The sequence below is a fragment of the Cervus elaphus genome, chromosome 6, assembly GCF_910594005.1.
Source record: "Cervus elaphus chromosome 6, mCerEla1.1, whole genome shotgun sequence".
Taxonomy (NCBI): domain Eukaryota; kingdom Metazoa; phylum Chordata; class Mammalia; order Artiodactyla; family Cervidae; genus Cervus; species Cervus elaphus.
In genome coordinates, this window is record NC_057820.1 from 13,498,247 (window position 1) to 13,516,023 (window position 17,777).

At 46.1% G+C, this 17,777-nt stretch overlaps 1 protein-coding gene across 2 annotated transcripts in view; it reads right to left on the minus strand.

Moving 5' to 3' along the window:
- Positions 1–17,777, minus strand: part of CRMP1 (collapsin response mediator protein 1) — a 63,881-nt gene that overhangs the window by 20,053 nt on the left and 26,051 nt on the right. For both annotated transcript variants that reach the window (XM_043906217.1, XM_043906218.1), the window contains exons 3-6: positions 14,488–14,672; positions 13,076–13,240; positions 6,285–6,346; positions 4,268–4,348 (exon numbers count right to left, since the gene is read on the minus strand). In XM_043906217.1, coding sequence (XP_043762152.1) covers positions 4,268–4,348; positions 6,285–6,346; positions 13,076–13,240; positions 14,488–14,672 — 493 coding nt within the window. The remainder of the gene's footprint in view (positions 1–4,267; positions 4,349–6,284; positions 6,347–13,075; positions 13,241–14,487; positions 14,673–17,777) is intronic.

A 17,777-nucleotide genomic window follows, 5' to 3' on the forward strand; every position in this document is an offset into this window, starting at 1 on the left:
ATACAGTAGGTCCTTGTAGGTTATCTATTCTCTATATAGTAAAATGTATATGTTAACCACAAACTCCTAATTTATCCCTCCCCCTCAATCTTCCCCTTTGGTAACCATACATTTCTTTTCTAATGTCTCTGCATCTGTTTCTGTTTTGTAAATAAGTTCATTTGCATCATTTTTTTTTTAGATTCCACATATAAGCCGTTATCATATGATAATTGTCTTTGTCTGGCTGGCTTCATTACTTCACTTAATATAATCGCTAGGTCCACCCATGCTTGCTGCAAATAGCATTATTTCATTCACCTTCTCTTCTTTACACTGGAGATAACAGTGCCTGCACCTGGAGTTGCTATAATGCATCACCAAGGTGGCAGATGAGAAATGTTTGGATGATATATATATAGTCCACAGTGTGTATGTGTGTGTATATATATGTGTGTATATATATATATATATATTGTCTAGTGAGAGCTCTTGAATCATCACCCAGCTCTCATTCCCTCTACTGTAGCTTCATCTTTCTGGCACCTATCTTTCTAACAGGAAAGCTCTACCTCAAACTTATAAATGAAATGGTTCCCTGAGCTAACAGCCTAGATGCAAATCCATTGGCTCCAAGGCTTCAAGATGCCCCCTCCTTAGGAATACTTCAGTATCTCAAGACTGATCTCTTCACATCGCCCAGATGTCAGCTGTGCTGCTGCTATTTTTAACTTCTCCAGTTTCTGTATCACCATTCTGGAACACATTCCTATGAGAAGCCCCAGACCCTATCAACAATTTAAAAAAAAACATAATTTTCAACTGTGCACTTATGGTTATTAAGCTTGAGTTTATTATAAGAACATAAGCTGGAAATGATTTCAGATCCAACAGCTGGGATGGATTTAAGTACAGAACGGAATAATGTCAGCTATTGAAGATGATGTTTACAAGGCATTTTGTAAACTGTTTACAAAAAGATTTATGATATGGAGACATCCCTATGAAAGGCTGTTTAAACATCAGTTACTATTTCTGTTGGAAGGAAGGAAAGAGGAGAAAAAGGGAGGGAGGACAAAAGATGAAATAAGGGGGAAAAAAACGGGTCACAAAAGGCTAGAGAAGGGTTTCTAGTTAACGATCACGGCTGAGCACTACCATTATTGTCACTCCATCCTGAAACTCCACTACAGTGACAGAAATGGTACCCAAAAACCAAAAGAATGCAGAGATGTCAAAAACATTTTGGAACTGGGGAAGCAGATGTACAAAAGGTAACATATTTATTGGAGCTGAGAAAACTCAATCTTAAATCAGTAGCAAGAGATTTCCCTGGTGGTCCAGTGGTTAAGACTCTGTACTTCCAATGCAGAAGAACCAGGTTTGATCCCTGGGTGGGCTTTCTGCATAGCTATTGGTAAAGCATCTGCCCGCAATGCAGGAGACCTGGCTTCAATTCCTGGGTCGGGAAGCTCTCCTGGAAAAGGAAATGGCAACCCACACTGGTGTTCTTGCCTGGAGAATCCCATGAACACAGGAGCCTGGCAGGCCACAATTCATGGGATCGCAAGACTTAGCACTATCATTCTTTTCTTTCTGGAGAACTTCGATTCTAGATGTTGCGTGGTGAGGCCAAAACACACACACACACACACACACACACACACAGTGGCAACAAGAAAAGCTAAAAAGCCCCATTTAAGAACTGGGGTTCCAGAGGCTTCCTTGGTGGCTCAGTGGTTAAAAAAAAAAATCTGCCTGCCAATGCAGAGACACGGGTTCAATCCCTGGTCCCGGAAGATCCCACATGCCATGGAGCAACTAAGACTGTGTGAGCCACAACTACGGAGCCTGCGCTCCAGAGCCTGGGAGCTACAGTTACTGAGCCCATGTGCTGCAACTGCTGAAGCCTGTGCTCTGCAACAAGCTAAGCCACCGCAATGAGAAGCCTGCAAACCACAACCAGAAAGTAGCCCCCACCCGCCACAACTAGAGAAAGCCCATGTGCAGCAACGAAGATCCAGCACAGCCAAAAATAAATAATTTTTAAAAGTACTGAGGTTCCAAACTCAACTTCTCGCACGCGTTTGATGAGACACAGGTTGGCACACCCTGAAAAGTGGGCAACAGTCACTACAAAAGCTGAATACATGTACCCCCCCCCACCAGCCAGGAATCCTACTCCTAGGTATTTACCAACAGAAATGCGAACATATGTTTAACAACAGACTGAACAAGAATGTTCAAGAAAACTTAACATACAAGAGTCCCAAATTTAAAACAATCCATATATCTATCAGGGGCTTCCCTGGTGACTCAGACAGTAAAGAATCTGCCTGCAATGCGGGAGACCCAGGTTCAATCCATGGGTTGGGAATATCCCCTGGAGAAGGAAAAAGCTCCAGTATTTTGGCCTGGAGAATTCCATGGACAGAGGAGTCCAGCAGGATACAGTCCATGGGGTCCCAAAGAGTCAGACATGACTGAACAAATATAAATAGAAAAAAAAAAATAAACTATCAACTGGAGAACAAATTGTGATCTATTCCTGCTGTATAATTCTACACCATGATGAAAAAACACTGTGCTTCAGGAAACCATAGGGATGAATCTCACAGACCTAGGATTGAGCAAGGTCAAATGAGGTCTCTTTCTCCCTCACTTGGAAGGAAGCCGGCCACCATGATGTAGCTGCCCATGGGTCAGGGAGCACAGGGGGCCTCTGTCCAACAGCCAGCAAAGAATACAGGCCATCGGTCTGATAGCTTGTGAGGAACTAAATCTTGGCAACAGCCCTCTGAGCGACGCTGGAAAGGAATTCTGCCCCAGACCAGCCATATGACAACTGCAGCCAGACCCAACACCTTCACTGCAGCCTGTGGAAGACCTCGAGGTCAAAGACCCAGCCAGGCCACACCTGGACTTTGGGCCCCACAGGACCATGACACAGAAGTTTACTGTTTGAGGGTGCTAAATTTGGGGCAGGGGGATTGTTATACAGCCACAGAGAACTGAAACAGGTTTTGGTGTACAGAAGGGTTTTACCATGAAAGTAAAAGTTGCTCAGTTGTGTCTGACTCATAGCGAGCGACCCCATGGACTATATATAGTCCATGGAATTCTCTAGGCCAGAATACTGGAGTGGGTATCCTTTTCCTTCTCCTGATGGCTCAGTGGGTAAAGAATCCGCCTGCAATGCAGGAGACACAGGGGATGCGGGTTCATCGCTGGGTCGGGAAGATCCACTAGAGGAGGAAATGGCAACCCACTCTGGTATTCTTACCTGAAAAATCCCATGGACAGAGGAGCCTGGCAGGCTACAGTCCAACGGTTTGCTAAGAGTCGTGAGTGACTAAGCACACACGTATACATATACACTACTTAGCATGGCATTAATTACTTTCATTGGACACATCCAAATCTTCTATCTTGGTTTGTGGCACCATGATTAACCCAGTCCTTCCCCCACAGGAGACGACATGACCCTTCTTGATCTCCTCCTCTTCTTCCCCATCCACTCAACCATGAGTCTTGTAGATTGTGTGCCTTCTCTACCATCCTCTTGCCCCTTCCACCTCTTCTCTGTATCTTCTCTTCATTTCCTTTGAGAATTGCTGGAGTCAACCCAAGCCAGTCAACCTGACCTTATCCTATTCTCATCAAATTCTCCAGCTCATGGCCAGAATGATCCAAATGGGCTCATGTCTCGCTCTATCCAAAACTTTTGCACGACTACATCAGTCCAACACTGAGTTTTGCATGCACAATATCACTGACCCTCAGATAAAGAACAGGAGCTTTCCTGGGGTAGAGCTCCCTGCCCAATGTCAGAGGGCCAGGAGATGCAGGAGGCTGGGCTGGAACTCTGCACCTAGCCTGTCTTCAGTCCGTCATCCCTGCTCCCAAAGCTCCCAAGTCATGGAGGAGGACGGGCAACTCCAGTTTCCATGCCTGCGGCCTCTGGGGTCTCCCAGCTGTGCCAAATGCATTTTCTTTTGGATCTTCATTTACTGCATGTGCAAACCCTCCATGGTTCACAGGGCAGTCATGTTACCCCTACTGTACAGATGAGAAAACTGCAATCCAAGAGGCACTCTGGCCTGCCAAAGGCCACGCTGCAGACAGTGGTGAGTGACTCACCCAGTATCTGACATGCCATTCAGCTCTGGGCTTGACCCTTCACTGCCAAGTGACCTGGCTGATAAATGCCTCCACCCCCTCTTCTCATAGCCTTTACAACAAGGAGAAGGAGACTGAGGTGGAAAGGCTGGGAATTCAGACCACTCACCTGAGCTATCAAATCACCATTTTCTGCGTGGACCAGGATCACAGCTCCCAGCCCCTTAAGGAAGGTGAAGGCTTCGTAGAGCTACGGAGGGATAAATGGGGGTTGGGGTGAGATAGAAATATCACAGCACAAGCATTTGCAAAGACTGCCCTTATTGCTCACACACACAGTCATCCACCTGCCGGGATGCTCCATCCACATCAATGGAACACGTTGTTCAACAAGTGAGCACTGGAATAGATCTCCCCTTAGCCCTACACCCTCCAGATCTAAAAGCAGGAAGTTAAGGTGGGTGGGGGGTGGCAGTGGTGGGGCATAATTGATAAAAGTCACACCAAGGCATGATTATGCCCACAAGTATACCCATGCAGGCCTTTCACTTTCTTTGTGACTTTGCTTCTTTGAAGCATGTAGTTGTTGATGGGGACAACTGCAGCTGAGAAGTTTACTGAAATTGTATAATTAAACCCGCTGAGCCTGTATTGCAACCACCACCAACCACAGGACATGTGTACATCTTTACAAAAATTCCAACCCATGTCATCTTACAAATCACAGTGTCGTTAGCGGGGACCAAGCCCTTTAATAACTGTAATGCCCAGATCACATATATCCTGCCAAGCATCACCTGATTTAGCCAATCCAGGTCCTCCCCACACTGCCCACTGCCCTCTTGCAACCCACAAAGGATCTGTAGTCAGACAGTTGTATCTGGTGAGGACAAAAGCCACATGTTCCCTCCTGCCAATCTCAACTTTGTCCTCACTGCATATAAGACAACACCTCTCTCAGCCAGGATGTGTGCTTTTAGGGGTAGACAACAGGTGAGGGAGGCATATGGAGCCATGGAGCACTTTTGAGGACCCACACCCTGAATCTGCTCAGCTCCATTTCTAACCAGGGCTTCAGTGAAACAGACATTAGAATGAAACAGGTGAAAATGTCAATTATGCTAGAGAAACACACACTACTTTTTCCGTGAAACTGAATGAACTTTGAGCCTTTAGGATGCCTTTGATGGTTGCATCAAAGGTTTCCAGGACATCTGGGGGTAAGTTATATCCTGTAATTCCAAGTGTCTATTTTGAAAGGGAACACACAGACGCTTCCTCCACTGCACATGAAACCCCATGGTGATCATGGCGATCTGCTTATTAATACCCGAATGGCACCTGCTGTGTGCCAGGCACTGCCCTAGAGCTTTACTTGTACGGAATCATTTAATCCTCTGACAACCTATCTTAATGGCAAGTGCCATTAAGAGCCTAAAGCACAGAGAGATTAGGAAATCTGCCCCAGGCTACACAGCAAAGTCGGGGCTTGCTGTCAAGCAGTCTGGCTCCAGCATTCATTCCCTTTGCCACCACACTGCCCCACCTTTTTAACAAGCAAAGAGTAGAGCGATAATAACAAAATCAAACCAGGGGTCCTACTAGTGAAAGAAGGCCCAGGGCCCAATAAATTGTAACACTCTGCATCTGTACTCCTCAGAACACTATCTTCCTTGATTCAACTCATCCATATAACAATTATTTGAGATTGACAGGACCAGCAATGATCACGATGATCATGTTGTATAGATGAGAAAATTACAAAAGGATGTGATTTGCAAGTGGCTGGAGGGACAGCAAGGGCTCTGCTCCAAGGCAGACCTAAGGAAATGGTCCCCAAACTCGCCTGAGCCCCATATTCAACTGCAGAGCTTTTGGGACATACAGATTCCTAAAGCCTAGCCCCAGGCATCTCTGATGGAATCTAAGAGTCTGTGTTTTTAGTGAGCTCTTTACATGAGGCTGAGGACAGGCTGAGTTTGGGAACCACCATGCAGGGGGTCCCCGCCCTATGTCACTCTAGCTGGAATGGAATACAGGGTGATGACTGACAGTTCAGTGTCAGACCCAGGACTTGGACCCAGAGCCCTCCCCAGCCTACTCTAACATCTCTCCTGCCTGCGCTGCCTTCCTGACAAGGGGGTCTATTCCTGCCCCGGGGAGGTGGAGGGTGTACAAGGACCTACCTGGCTATCGGACATTTGGTAGAGATCCTTGTAAGCCATGTAGACTTGGAAGGAATTGACTCCTGTTTCAAGATAAAAAGAGAGCAAAAAATGCATTTAAGAAAAAAGAACATGTCTTGCCGGTAAACCAATAAGCACAGTACAGAGTGGTAACAACCAAGATGGAAGGGTGCCATCAGAATTCACAGCAGGGGCATCTAAGCTAGCCCGGGGGTGTGGGTGAGGGTCAAAGGGGGCCTCCAGGGAAGGTCACGTGTCAGCTGAGTCTGAAAGAGCAGGAAGAGGAAGGGGAAGAAGAAGAAGGAGAGCGGGGAAGGAAGGGGAGGGGAAGCTACCTGGGCTGAGAGGGAGGGGTGTGCATGGCACAGATGGAAAGATGGAAGGACGTTAGATGTGCGGGTGCTACAAAGTATCCTGTGTCAGAAGCAAAAAGATCATGTGCCTTTAAGAAAATTCCCTTACGCTTTTTCATTCTGGCAAAATATACAAAACAAAATTCAGCATCATAACCATTTTAAAGTGTACATTTCAGTGGCATTTAGCGCATTCACGATGCTGTACGGCCATCACTACCGTCTAGTAGAACATGTGCTTTTAAAGCAAGGGAATGACACGATCAGACTTTTTTTGTCCCAGAAGGACTCTTCTGGAAGGAGGATGGGTGTGCAGAACAGCAGGGAGACATGGAGGTGAGCTGGATGATGCTGAAGGCAAAAGGGACCGGTGAGGTGAGGCTCTGAACCAGGGCAGGAGCTACAGGGATGGAGGGAGTGAGAATGTGAAAAGGCTGAAATGACAGGACGCACTGTGCAGTCAGAGGTGGGGGAGCAGGGGAGGTGGGGAGAGCACTGCTCCTAATATGCCTTCAAGTGGCCTCAGGACAGGGACCACATCTGATACGTTATTTCACCTTCCACACCCACAACATGTGCTGCAAAGAGTCAACTCACTGGAAAAGACCCTGATGCTGGGAAAGACTGAGGGCAGGAGAAGTGGGTGAGAGAGGATGAGATGGTTAGATGACATCACTGACTCAATGGACGTGAGTTTGAGCAAACTCCGGGAGATAGTGAAGGACAGGGAAGCCTGGTGTGCTGCAGTTCGTGGGGTGGTAGAGGGTCGGACGCAACTGAATAACAACAAACAGGTAAAACCATAGTGGAAGGTAAATTCATAGCCTTAGATGCTTCGTTATTTTGGGGAAGGGAGGAGAAACACATATCAATTGACTAAACTTCTATGATCAGTTCAGTTCAGTCACTCAGTCTGGAAATCCACCAGAAATTAGAAGTAAATAATACAAATAAAAGCAGAAATAATGAACTGGCAGAATTGATAAATATGCCTTAGAACTGGTTCTGCTGAGTGGGTGGATGGGGATAAAGCTGCCTCAGATTTGCTTTCATCCAAATCATGATAGAGTTGACACATTTTAAATGGAATATTTCTGTAACTTAATTCTTAAGAATTCAAAATAAAAAGCAAACAACCAAAATGGTGAACATATCTGCAACAAATTAAACCAAGGTTTCTTTTTTCAAAACCTCTTATTTAAAGAATATCAGCCAGGATTTACTTCTGGTCAGAGGAGGGAGTTGTGACTACAGTGGGGACCCATGAGAAGTTCATCACAGAGGTCTTTGTTTGGGGCAAAGTTCTATTTCTCGCCTGGAAAGAGTAATCTTATAATTCATAAAGTCACATTTTTTCTTCTGTGGTTTTCTGTATGCTTCATTTTATAGTTTAAAAAGATTAAAATAAAAGCAATAAAGCAAAATAAGGCAAACAGAATTTTTAGACAACCTTTTTTAGTTGGCTAACAAATAAAGATAAACACAATTTGGTCTTATTTATAATCAAAGTAATTCAGATGGAAACCTCAGTACTGTACATTTTAGAATATGCTGCTCAAAGCTAGTGAATAAGCATCAAAATGAGTCCCTCTTTCATAACAAGTGACAGTAAGATTGGCACAACCAATTAGAACCTGCTTAGAAAACCAATCTGTATCAAGAGCTGTGTTTCAATATCTTTGGTCTGATAATTCTACTAGCGGTAGAGCCTTGGGAAATACAGTCAGCCCTGTTACTCAAAAACCTCCCAAATTCATAAACTCCATCTTCACAGTCCTCCTCCAAGGAGGCTGCATGGAGTACCAATTCTAAAGGATGATACTGAACACCTACTGAGCCATCAATCCATTCATAACACCCTCCAGTTCTCAGAACTGTCTTACATATTTTAGCAAATACCCTCCCCGGCAAATACCCTCCCCGTATCCAGCCAGTAACCTTGGAAGCAGCCATGTTCATACCATGTGGCCACAGATCACAGATGGCTGGTCCAGGGCTGGGCATCTAACAGATGCTGAGCTGAGCCAGGAGGAGGGACTGAGTCCAAGTGATTGCAAAGGACATCTGACTGGTCTTTGAAACAGATGTCCACCCAGACAAAGTGTGGGCTGTTGTATTCAAATGCGGGGACTATGGAAATAGAGAATGCAGGTCAAGGGTAGGAGGAGGGCAGGACTGGCTCAGAGAGAAAGGCGGGGATGAGCACAGGAACACGTCCTGGCATGGCGTGGATGTATTCATGGATCCCTGAATACACGTCTCTATCGCTAAAAGGAAAGCTGCTTTGTTTAGCTTAAACCAAGCTCTGGAGTGAGTCTCTTGCTTGTAATCAAACACAGGGAGGCTGATATTTATATCGGTGAAGAAAAACTGGATTCACAAACAGTAAACAGGTTTCTTGGCTGCAGGACTTACAGGATTTTTACATGACAATATGCATTAAGAATATTCGAGAAGAGAATAAACAGGGAGCATTTCCGAAACTTATGAGAGCCCAGAAGCCCTTTCTCAGGGAATACTCATTGTCTCACTCATCAGATATTCACTAAGTACTGACTATGGGCCAGTACCAATCTAGAAGCTAGAGATACAGCTATGAAGGAGGCAGGAAGGATTCCTATCTATATTCTAGTGGAAATACGCCATGAACAAACAAATGAATGGGATAATTTCACGTAAAAGCAGGAGGCAGGAAGAAGTTAAACAGGCTGGTAAATAGTTTAAAGGTTCACAAAACGTTTGCAACAACCTTTCTCAAGAGATAGAATCTATTTTCTCATTTCTTGAAAGTGGGCTGTCTTGAGACTGACTCTGACCCGCAGAATAAAGCAGAAGTGTGAGTGGACACATTCCAAGCCTGGGCTCAGAGGGCTTGCAGCTCCATCAGCCTCATGGAGCCAACATGGGAAGAAGCCTATGAGAGGCGCTGGGGAAGGGAGGGATGCAGACAACCATCCCAGCAGCCCCCACCTCCCAGCTGGGGCCTAAGGCATAAGTAAGCCACATGTGGGCAGCAGAACCGCCCAGCTGAGCCCAAACCAAAGTGCCTCTCCACAGAGTTGTGAGCAAATAAGAAATGCTGCTTTTTATTCGTTGTGGTAAAATACACCACACCTAAAATTTACCATCTGCACCATTTTAAGTGGTTTAAGCACATGCACACTGTTGTGCTTCCATTTCAGAACCTTTCATTCTGGCAAAACTGAAACTCTATCCCCATTAAACACTTCTGCTTCACTGACTATGCTAAAGCCTTTGATTGTGTGGATCACAACAAACTGTGAAAAATTCTTAAAGAGATGGGAACATCAGACTACCTTACTTGCCTTTGGAGAAACCTATATGCAGGTCAAGAAGCGACAGTTAGAACCAAACATGGAACAACAGACTGGTTCCAAATTGGGAAAGGAGTACGTCAAGGCTGTATATTGTCACCCTGCTTATCTAACTTATATGCAGAATACATCATGTGAAATGCCAGGCTGGATGAAGCACATGTTGGAATCAAGGTTGCTAGGAAAAATATCAATAACCTCAGATATGCAGATGACACCACCCTTATGACAAAAATCAAAGAGGAATTAAAGAGCCTCTTGATGAAGGTGAAAGAAGAGAGTGAAAAAGCTGGCTTAAAACTCAACATTCAAAAAACTAAGATCATGGCAGGCAGTCCCATCATTTCATGGCAAATAGATAGGGAAACAATGGAAACAGTGACAGGCTTTATTTTCTTGGGCTTCAAGAGCACTGCAGACGGTGAGTGTAGCCATGAAATTAAAAGACTCCCTGAAAGAAAAGCCATGACAAACATAGACAACATATTAAAGAACAGAGACATTGCTTTGCCAACAAAGGTCCATCTAGTCAAAACTACGGTTCTTCCAGTAGTCATGTGTGGATGTGAGAGTTGGACCATAAAAAATGCTGAGCACCAAAGAACTGATGCTTTCGAACTGTGGTGTTGGAGAAGACTCTTGAGGGTCCCTTGGGCTGCAAGGAGATCAAATCAGTTGATCCTAAAGGAAATCAACCCTGAATATTCTTTGGAAGGACTGATGCTGAAGCTGAAGCTCCAATACTTTGGTCACCTGCTGTGTAGAGTTGACTCATTGGAAACGACCCTGATGCTGGAAAAGATAGAAGGCAGGAGCAGAAGGGGATGATAGAGGATGAGGTGGTTGGATGCCATCATGGACTCAACGGACATGAGTTTGAGCAAACTCCAGGAGATGGTGATGGACAGGGAAGCCTGGAGTGCTGCAGTCCATAGTGGAGCAAAGAGCCAGACATGACTGAGCGACTGAACAACAACAAATTAGACACTAACTCCACGTTCCCCTTCCCCCCAGGCCCTGGCAACCACCTTCGTACCCTCTATGAATTGGATGACAACAGGCCCCTCATGTGAGCACAGTCATACAGCATCTGCCTTCTGGCAACTGGCTCATAATGTCCTCAAGGTGTACCCATGTCATAGCAGGTGTCAGAATTCCCTTTGTTTCCAAAGCTGGATGACTCTCCATTTTACGGATGGACAACGTTTTGTTTATCCAGTCATCCTTTGATGGACATTTAGGTCATTTCCTTTTTTGAATGGAGAATTAACACCAAGCTCAGACCAGGGGTCTCACCCTGGTACCAGAGCTCTGGTGCTGAGATCACTGGGTGAGCCTCAGAGCTTGGTGACATGCCATCATCACATAGCCAAGAAGTGTGAGGGCAGGATTCAGACCCAGGCAGCCCAACTTCTGGGATCTTTCTACATCCTGGACTGTGATTCTGTACAAAACAAGAGTGTGACTCACAGCAACTTCAATGAAGGGACAAAACCATCTGGATATAGAAGTTCAGACTTTTAAGACCCAAACTGGTAAACAGGCAAGGAACACCATCAGATATTCACATAAAGGAAAAGCGTGCACAAAACGTTTAACATAATTAGCAGTTGAAGCATTGTAGTGTTCAACAGTAGACTGACTTTTATTCATCAAATTAGCAAGGATTTCATAGAAGCAATAACACCCAATGGTGCAAACACGTAGGGAGTGAGAGACACAGGGCAGTGGGCATGCAAATGGGTGCATTTTTGTGGAAAGCAATTTGGAAGTAAGTGTCACGCTTTTTAAAAAAGTTGAAACTCTGACCCTGTAATGCCATTTCTGAAAATCTACGGAAATAATTAGAGATGCAAACAAATGTTATATACAAAAATGTTCACCAAACACAATTTACAGTAAAGCAAACGGAAAACCTAAGTGCCCAATAAAAAGGAAATAGCTAAGCAAATTAGCCATTACATTGTATGTTATGAGTCATTAAAAAGTTATTAATGAAGAGTAATGATTATTCATAAAATGTTAAGTGAAAAAAGAAGAATTCCAAGTAACTGCTACTGTATAACTATATAAGGCGAAAACTGTCTAAATAGGGGATGGAAAGCAATAATCTTTAACATTGGTAGTAAGTGGTGATTTGGAGGTAGGACCAGAGAGGAAAATCTTTTTTTCCTTCTCTTGATTTTCTTTTTTTTTTGTAATGTGGTGATGATACTTTTATAAGAAAACACAGCATATATATTTTAAAAATGGAAAATACCCCCCTTTTCTCCTTGAAACATCTCATTTATTTGAGGCTATCTCTTCAGAGAACCTCAAAACTGCCCCCCTTTCTGGAGGGACCACTCATATCTGGTTCACTCTGCTCTCTTCTCTGCTTCTGTGGGTCTTCAGTTCCATTTACCTTCACTTGGTGTCACACACACTGTAAAGTTCCCACACTGTGAAGGGACATCCCATGTGAGCCCACACAGAGGAGGGCCAGGATGGATACAGAGATGCACAAACATGATCCCCTCTGTCACAAGCTCAGAGTTTAACAGAAGAGACGGACAGGCAACAAGGGTCCTTCAATCCAAAACACAAAGCAAAAGCAATGGAAAAGGTGTGCTAAACAGGCCCCAGTAACCTGCTATGGATATTCAAGGGATAAAGCAATTCTGATCAGGGAAATCAGAGGAGGTGATAGTTCAGCTGGGTATCAGAGAGAAGAAAGGGCATCCCTGGATGCAGGTATAGAGATACCAAGAACAAAGACCCAGCAGCGTAGCAAGTTTCAGGGGGTGGCACTCAGCATAATAAACACCCAGATGAGTGTAGTGGGGAGAGAGAAAAATGAGGCTAGGTCAGTGGGGGCCTTGTGTGCAAGGCTCAGGAAATCACGCTTTTTTCTATGAACAGAAGGACTCTCCAAAGGATCTGAAGGAGAGGAAGACAGACTCTTTAAGGAGGGTCCAATATTTCCACTGTTCATGTGGCAGGGCAGAGCTCACAGTTGGGCTCAGAACAGATGCAGTTAAAGAAATTCTTAACTCCACAAACCAGACCCACCAAAGATACAATGATTCCAGAACCATGCCCCACTTCTGGGGCTTTAACTGACCTTTGTCCTGCACCAGGACCTCGAGCTCCTCCCGAACACCATCGTACCAGCTGGTGATGTCCACATGGAGGGAGTAGTCGCAGCAGGATTTGGTGTCTGCTGCTTCATGCCATTTCTCAAAGGAGGTCAGCAGGCTGGACCCAGGTTCAGGAACAACGTGGTCAACTGGGACAGAAAAATATGTGTCACATCCCAAGATGCTCAGGACCCAAGTTGTTCCAATGGTAGCCTCTCTCCTGCCATTATCATCACCATCACCTCCAATATCAGCATAACTACTGTGACAGTCCCTTATCCCCCCATCACCATGATCATCACCACCACTTACATCATCCAGACCAACATCCTCAGCATCACCATCCTCTTCATCATCACTCTCACCATCATCAACATCAATGTTGTTATTGTTGTCACCATCATTATCAAAATCATCAGCAGTGAAATGGTCACTACCGTCTCATCTTCATTACCACCATTGCCACCACCACTTGTTACTGTAATCTCACCTTCCTCCTCCTCATCCCCATCGTTATCATGACTGCTTATTGAATGCTTATGATGTGTCACATACTGCCACAAAGGCTTTATGTAAGTTATCTAATAAAATCCTCACAACTACCCTGTGGAATGAGTATAAATACCCCCACTTGGCAGATGAGGAAACTGAGGCTTAAAGACGGTGAAAAACATACAAGGTCATACAACTAGTAAGCAGTACAGAGAAGATTCCCAGAGTCTGGTCAGCTGTAAAGACTGGACCCTTTCCTGAGGCTTCATGTTACCTTCTTGGGCATAGAATGCAAAGGTGAAAAGGACTTAAAAGAATATGAACTTCACCATCCCTTTTTCAAATAAAGTCTCAGATGTAAAGCATATCAGTGGGGAGACATCTGTCTAATTTTAAACCACAATGGGCTTTGCACATCCCTCTGTTCCTGCCCTGTTTCTAACATCCACCCCTCACAGCCATAAAGAGCAGTATCTGCTCCCCACCCCCTTTCACTCCTCCACCCACATAGAGCATCAAACTAGCCTTTGCTAACTTGACTTTCCAGTCCTCACTCTACTCAACCTCTCAGGACACGGCAAATCACTCTCTCCTTCTTTAAACTCACTCCTCCTTGGTTTCCATGGTAATATGATTTTCCAAGTTTGGAAACTTTGTGTTATGCACCATTATCACAGCAGCAATACTGACTGACACAATCACTTCCCAGCTGTGAAAATTTCAGCAACTTATCTCTCTGAGCCTCTGCTTTCCCCATAGTCATTATAATACCTGTATCACTGGTTCCAAAGCTTTAGCCATCTGCACACCAGGTGCCCAGAGCAAAGAGCCTGATGCTGCTCACGATGCTGGGGATTTGAAAGAGAAGTCACAGCCTATGGCCTAAAGCCGGGGTACGACTCACTGATCATTGTGGTCCCGCCCGCCAGCGCTGCCTTGGTCCCTTGGAAGAAGTCATCAGCAGCCGTCATCCCCTGGGAGGGCTTCTGCAGGTAGGTGTTGACATCAATACCTCCAGGAATAACCATCCGCCCATTGGCCTCAATGGTCTTCACTCCACCAGGAACGATTAAGTTCTCTCCTATTTGCCTGGAAACAGACAACAAAGACAGACTTTGGTTTTTTTAAAAAAAAAAGGCTGCCAATTGTGCAGTTTCGGTTCCATGAGATAAACATTTCTGAGGCAGGTCCCACCCAGGGCACCAGGTGGACAGAGAAAACTCAGGCAGGGTCCCTGCCCTCCAGGGGCTCACAGCCCAGTGAGGAGGAGAGACATATAAGCAGATATTTATTACAACCCAGTTCACACTGGGGGGTGGGGAGAACAAGGTGGGCCATTTCATCAGCCTTGTGATCTGGGAGGGCTTCCAGAGGGAGGCAAGGGCAAAGCTGAACCCAAGAGCAGTGAGACCAGCATCGGCCTCAAGTGGGACAGCATTCTCTGAACAGCTTGTCACTCAAGAGTACTTCAAAGATTTCTGGCACTGCCTTGGGGACACAGAGATGGGCGATGGCAGGGAGGCAGAGTGACAAGTCCCCTTAGCTCTGCAAGTCCTCAAAGGCAAGGCTACGGGGTGAACTCTGACATTCCCAAATCTGTATGTTGAAGTCCCAACCCCTAGCCCTTCAGAATAAGACTATATTTGCAGAGAAGGCCTCTAAGGAGGTCATTAAGTTAAAACGAGGTCACTAGGGTGGGCCCTGACCCAACCTGACCGGGTATTCTTATGAGTAAAGAAGATTAGGACACAGACATGTCCAGGCAAGACCACAAGAGGACACGGACACGACGTGCATCCCAAGCCTCAGAAGAAACCAACCTACCCACACCCTGATCTCAGACATCTGGCCTCCAGAACTGGAAGAAACAAGTATCTGTTGTTTAAACCTCCCCGTCTATGGACTCTTACATCAGCCCCGGCAAACTGATACAGACCTGCAATCCTCATAGAAGACAGTTGGGAGCACCAGCCTCAGGAAAGCTACTTAACCATCAGGCACTAACACCGTAAAACCTGCCGTGAAGGAGTCACACTGGGAGTGGCAGGGCTTTTCTAGATAGACTGACCAGCCCTTCCATTCCCCATGTGCTGGTACAAACATCTTCGAGAAGGAGGGCAAATTCCAAAAACTGGGGAAGGAGGAAGAAGAGCCTAAGAATCTCAAAGCCTTGCCCCTGTGGCATCTATCGGCTGTGTCTTGGGTGTTGGTACCAGAATCAGGAGATGTAGCCAGGGGCCAGTGGAGGGATGGGGTGGGGCAGGGGTGGAGAAAGACCAGGACAGATTCAACAGCCTCCACGGCCAGTGCCCGCCTGAGACCACAAGCAATGGTTATTTAAAAAAGAAATCCAGGAGCTTGCCTGGTGGCTCAGTGGTAAAGAACCTGCCTGCCAATGCAGGAGACACGAGTTTGATCCCTGATCTGGGAAGATCCCGCATGCCGCGGAGCAGCTAAGTCCATGTACCACAACTACTGGGCCTGTGCTCTCGAGACTAGGAACCCAACTACTGAGCCCTCATGCGGCAACGACTGGAACCTGAGCACCCTAGAGCCCGTGCTCCACAAGAGAAGCCACTGCAACGAGAAGCTCATGCACTGCAACCAGCAGCAGCCCTTGCTCGCCACAACTAGAGAAAAGCCTACGTAGCAATGAGGACCCAGCACAGTCAAAAGTGCATAAATTAAGAAAATTTTTTAAAAAAGAAATCCAGTTGTGCTGAACTGTTGGGATTTGGCCCCAACATTAGTTTCTCTAAGTTATCCAAAAACATCAGTAATGAAGATGCAGGAAAATGTTGCTTCAGTGACCACAAACGTCAGGCACCAGAGTCTACACACAGGAGAAGCAGAAGCTCCTTGATCTTCTGGACTCCTGGGCCAGCTGCTTGGGGCACAGAGGTGACCGGGCTCTATGTGGAGGGGGGGGGTCTCCCAACAGAAGTGGAGCATCACACAGGTTGCCCTGAAAATGGAAACGGGTCTAGTCCAAGCACAGTGCCAAGGCCATGGTGAGCCCCCAGGAAATGTCAGCATTTCTGCCAATTTCACCAGCACAACTGCAACTGCGGCTGCTGTTGCTGCTTCTAATCACCAACCCTCCTCCCTCTAGAATTCCCATCATCAAGCAGAGGATCCTGCCGGGTCCAGTCTCCCCACTGCCCATCTCCAAGATCAGGAACGATGCCAGGCGCTGAAGGGAAGGGTTCAGGGAAGTCACCCCCAAGGCTTAAAACAAGAGCCGTGAACCACTATTGTGCACTGACCTCAGGAGACTTTTCTAAGCCCTTTATGGAAGGTCTCATTCACGTTCACACTAGCTGTTGAAGACAACAGGGTGATGTTCAGAATGTGTAGCACTCACAAAGGAGCAGGTACAGCCTGTGCATGTCAGAACGGACATGCAGACACCCCAGCACAGCCTTCCAGCGGGAACCAGCAGAGTCAAAGCCCAGTCTGATCCTGGGCTGTGTGACTTGGCCGCCACACCACAGCGCCAACAAGGTCTACCCTTCGGGGCCATTCTAACCAGGCAGATCATCGCCTTTCTACAAACCCTCTCTTATCTCCTGCCAACAACTCGTGAGAGAGGAAGTATTCACATTTTACAAAAGAGGAAAATGGAACTCAGAGAGCAGCGGTGACTTGTTAAAGGCCACACAGCGAGTCAGTGTTGGGTCTGGATTCAAGCTCGGTCTCCCCCAGGCTACTATCAGGCTCTGCCTGCCAAGCTCAGATGCCTTCCTTCTTCCCTTCCACAGAAGTTGCAGGTTCTCCCCAAACTGGGATTAAACTAAACGGGACGCCCAATGAGCCCCCATGAATTAGTAGGAGGACTCCCTGAGTGGTTCTCAGTGGCAATGTGGACAGAAGGAAAGGAAAGAAAGGAAGGAACTGGGAGAAGCGGACACCGCTCCCCAGCCTCATCACCCTCCCCACCATTCAGAAAAAAGTCATCAGCCATCAGCATCTGATTCTCCAATGCTCAGCAAACTGGATGGAGCCCTCGATGAATCATAACAAATGCTGCACAAACATACTGAATGGCTTTTAGCAAAACCTGGTGAATGGCCGCAAAATGAAAGGATTCTTGGGGTTTAATCAGAGTGAAGAATAACAGCCTCCTCGTGCCAGGCAGTTCCTTGGGCTCTCACTTCCACACCTCCTTCTCAGCCAGCAGGGACCTGGGCCCAC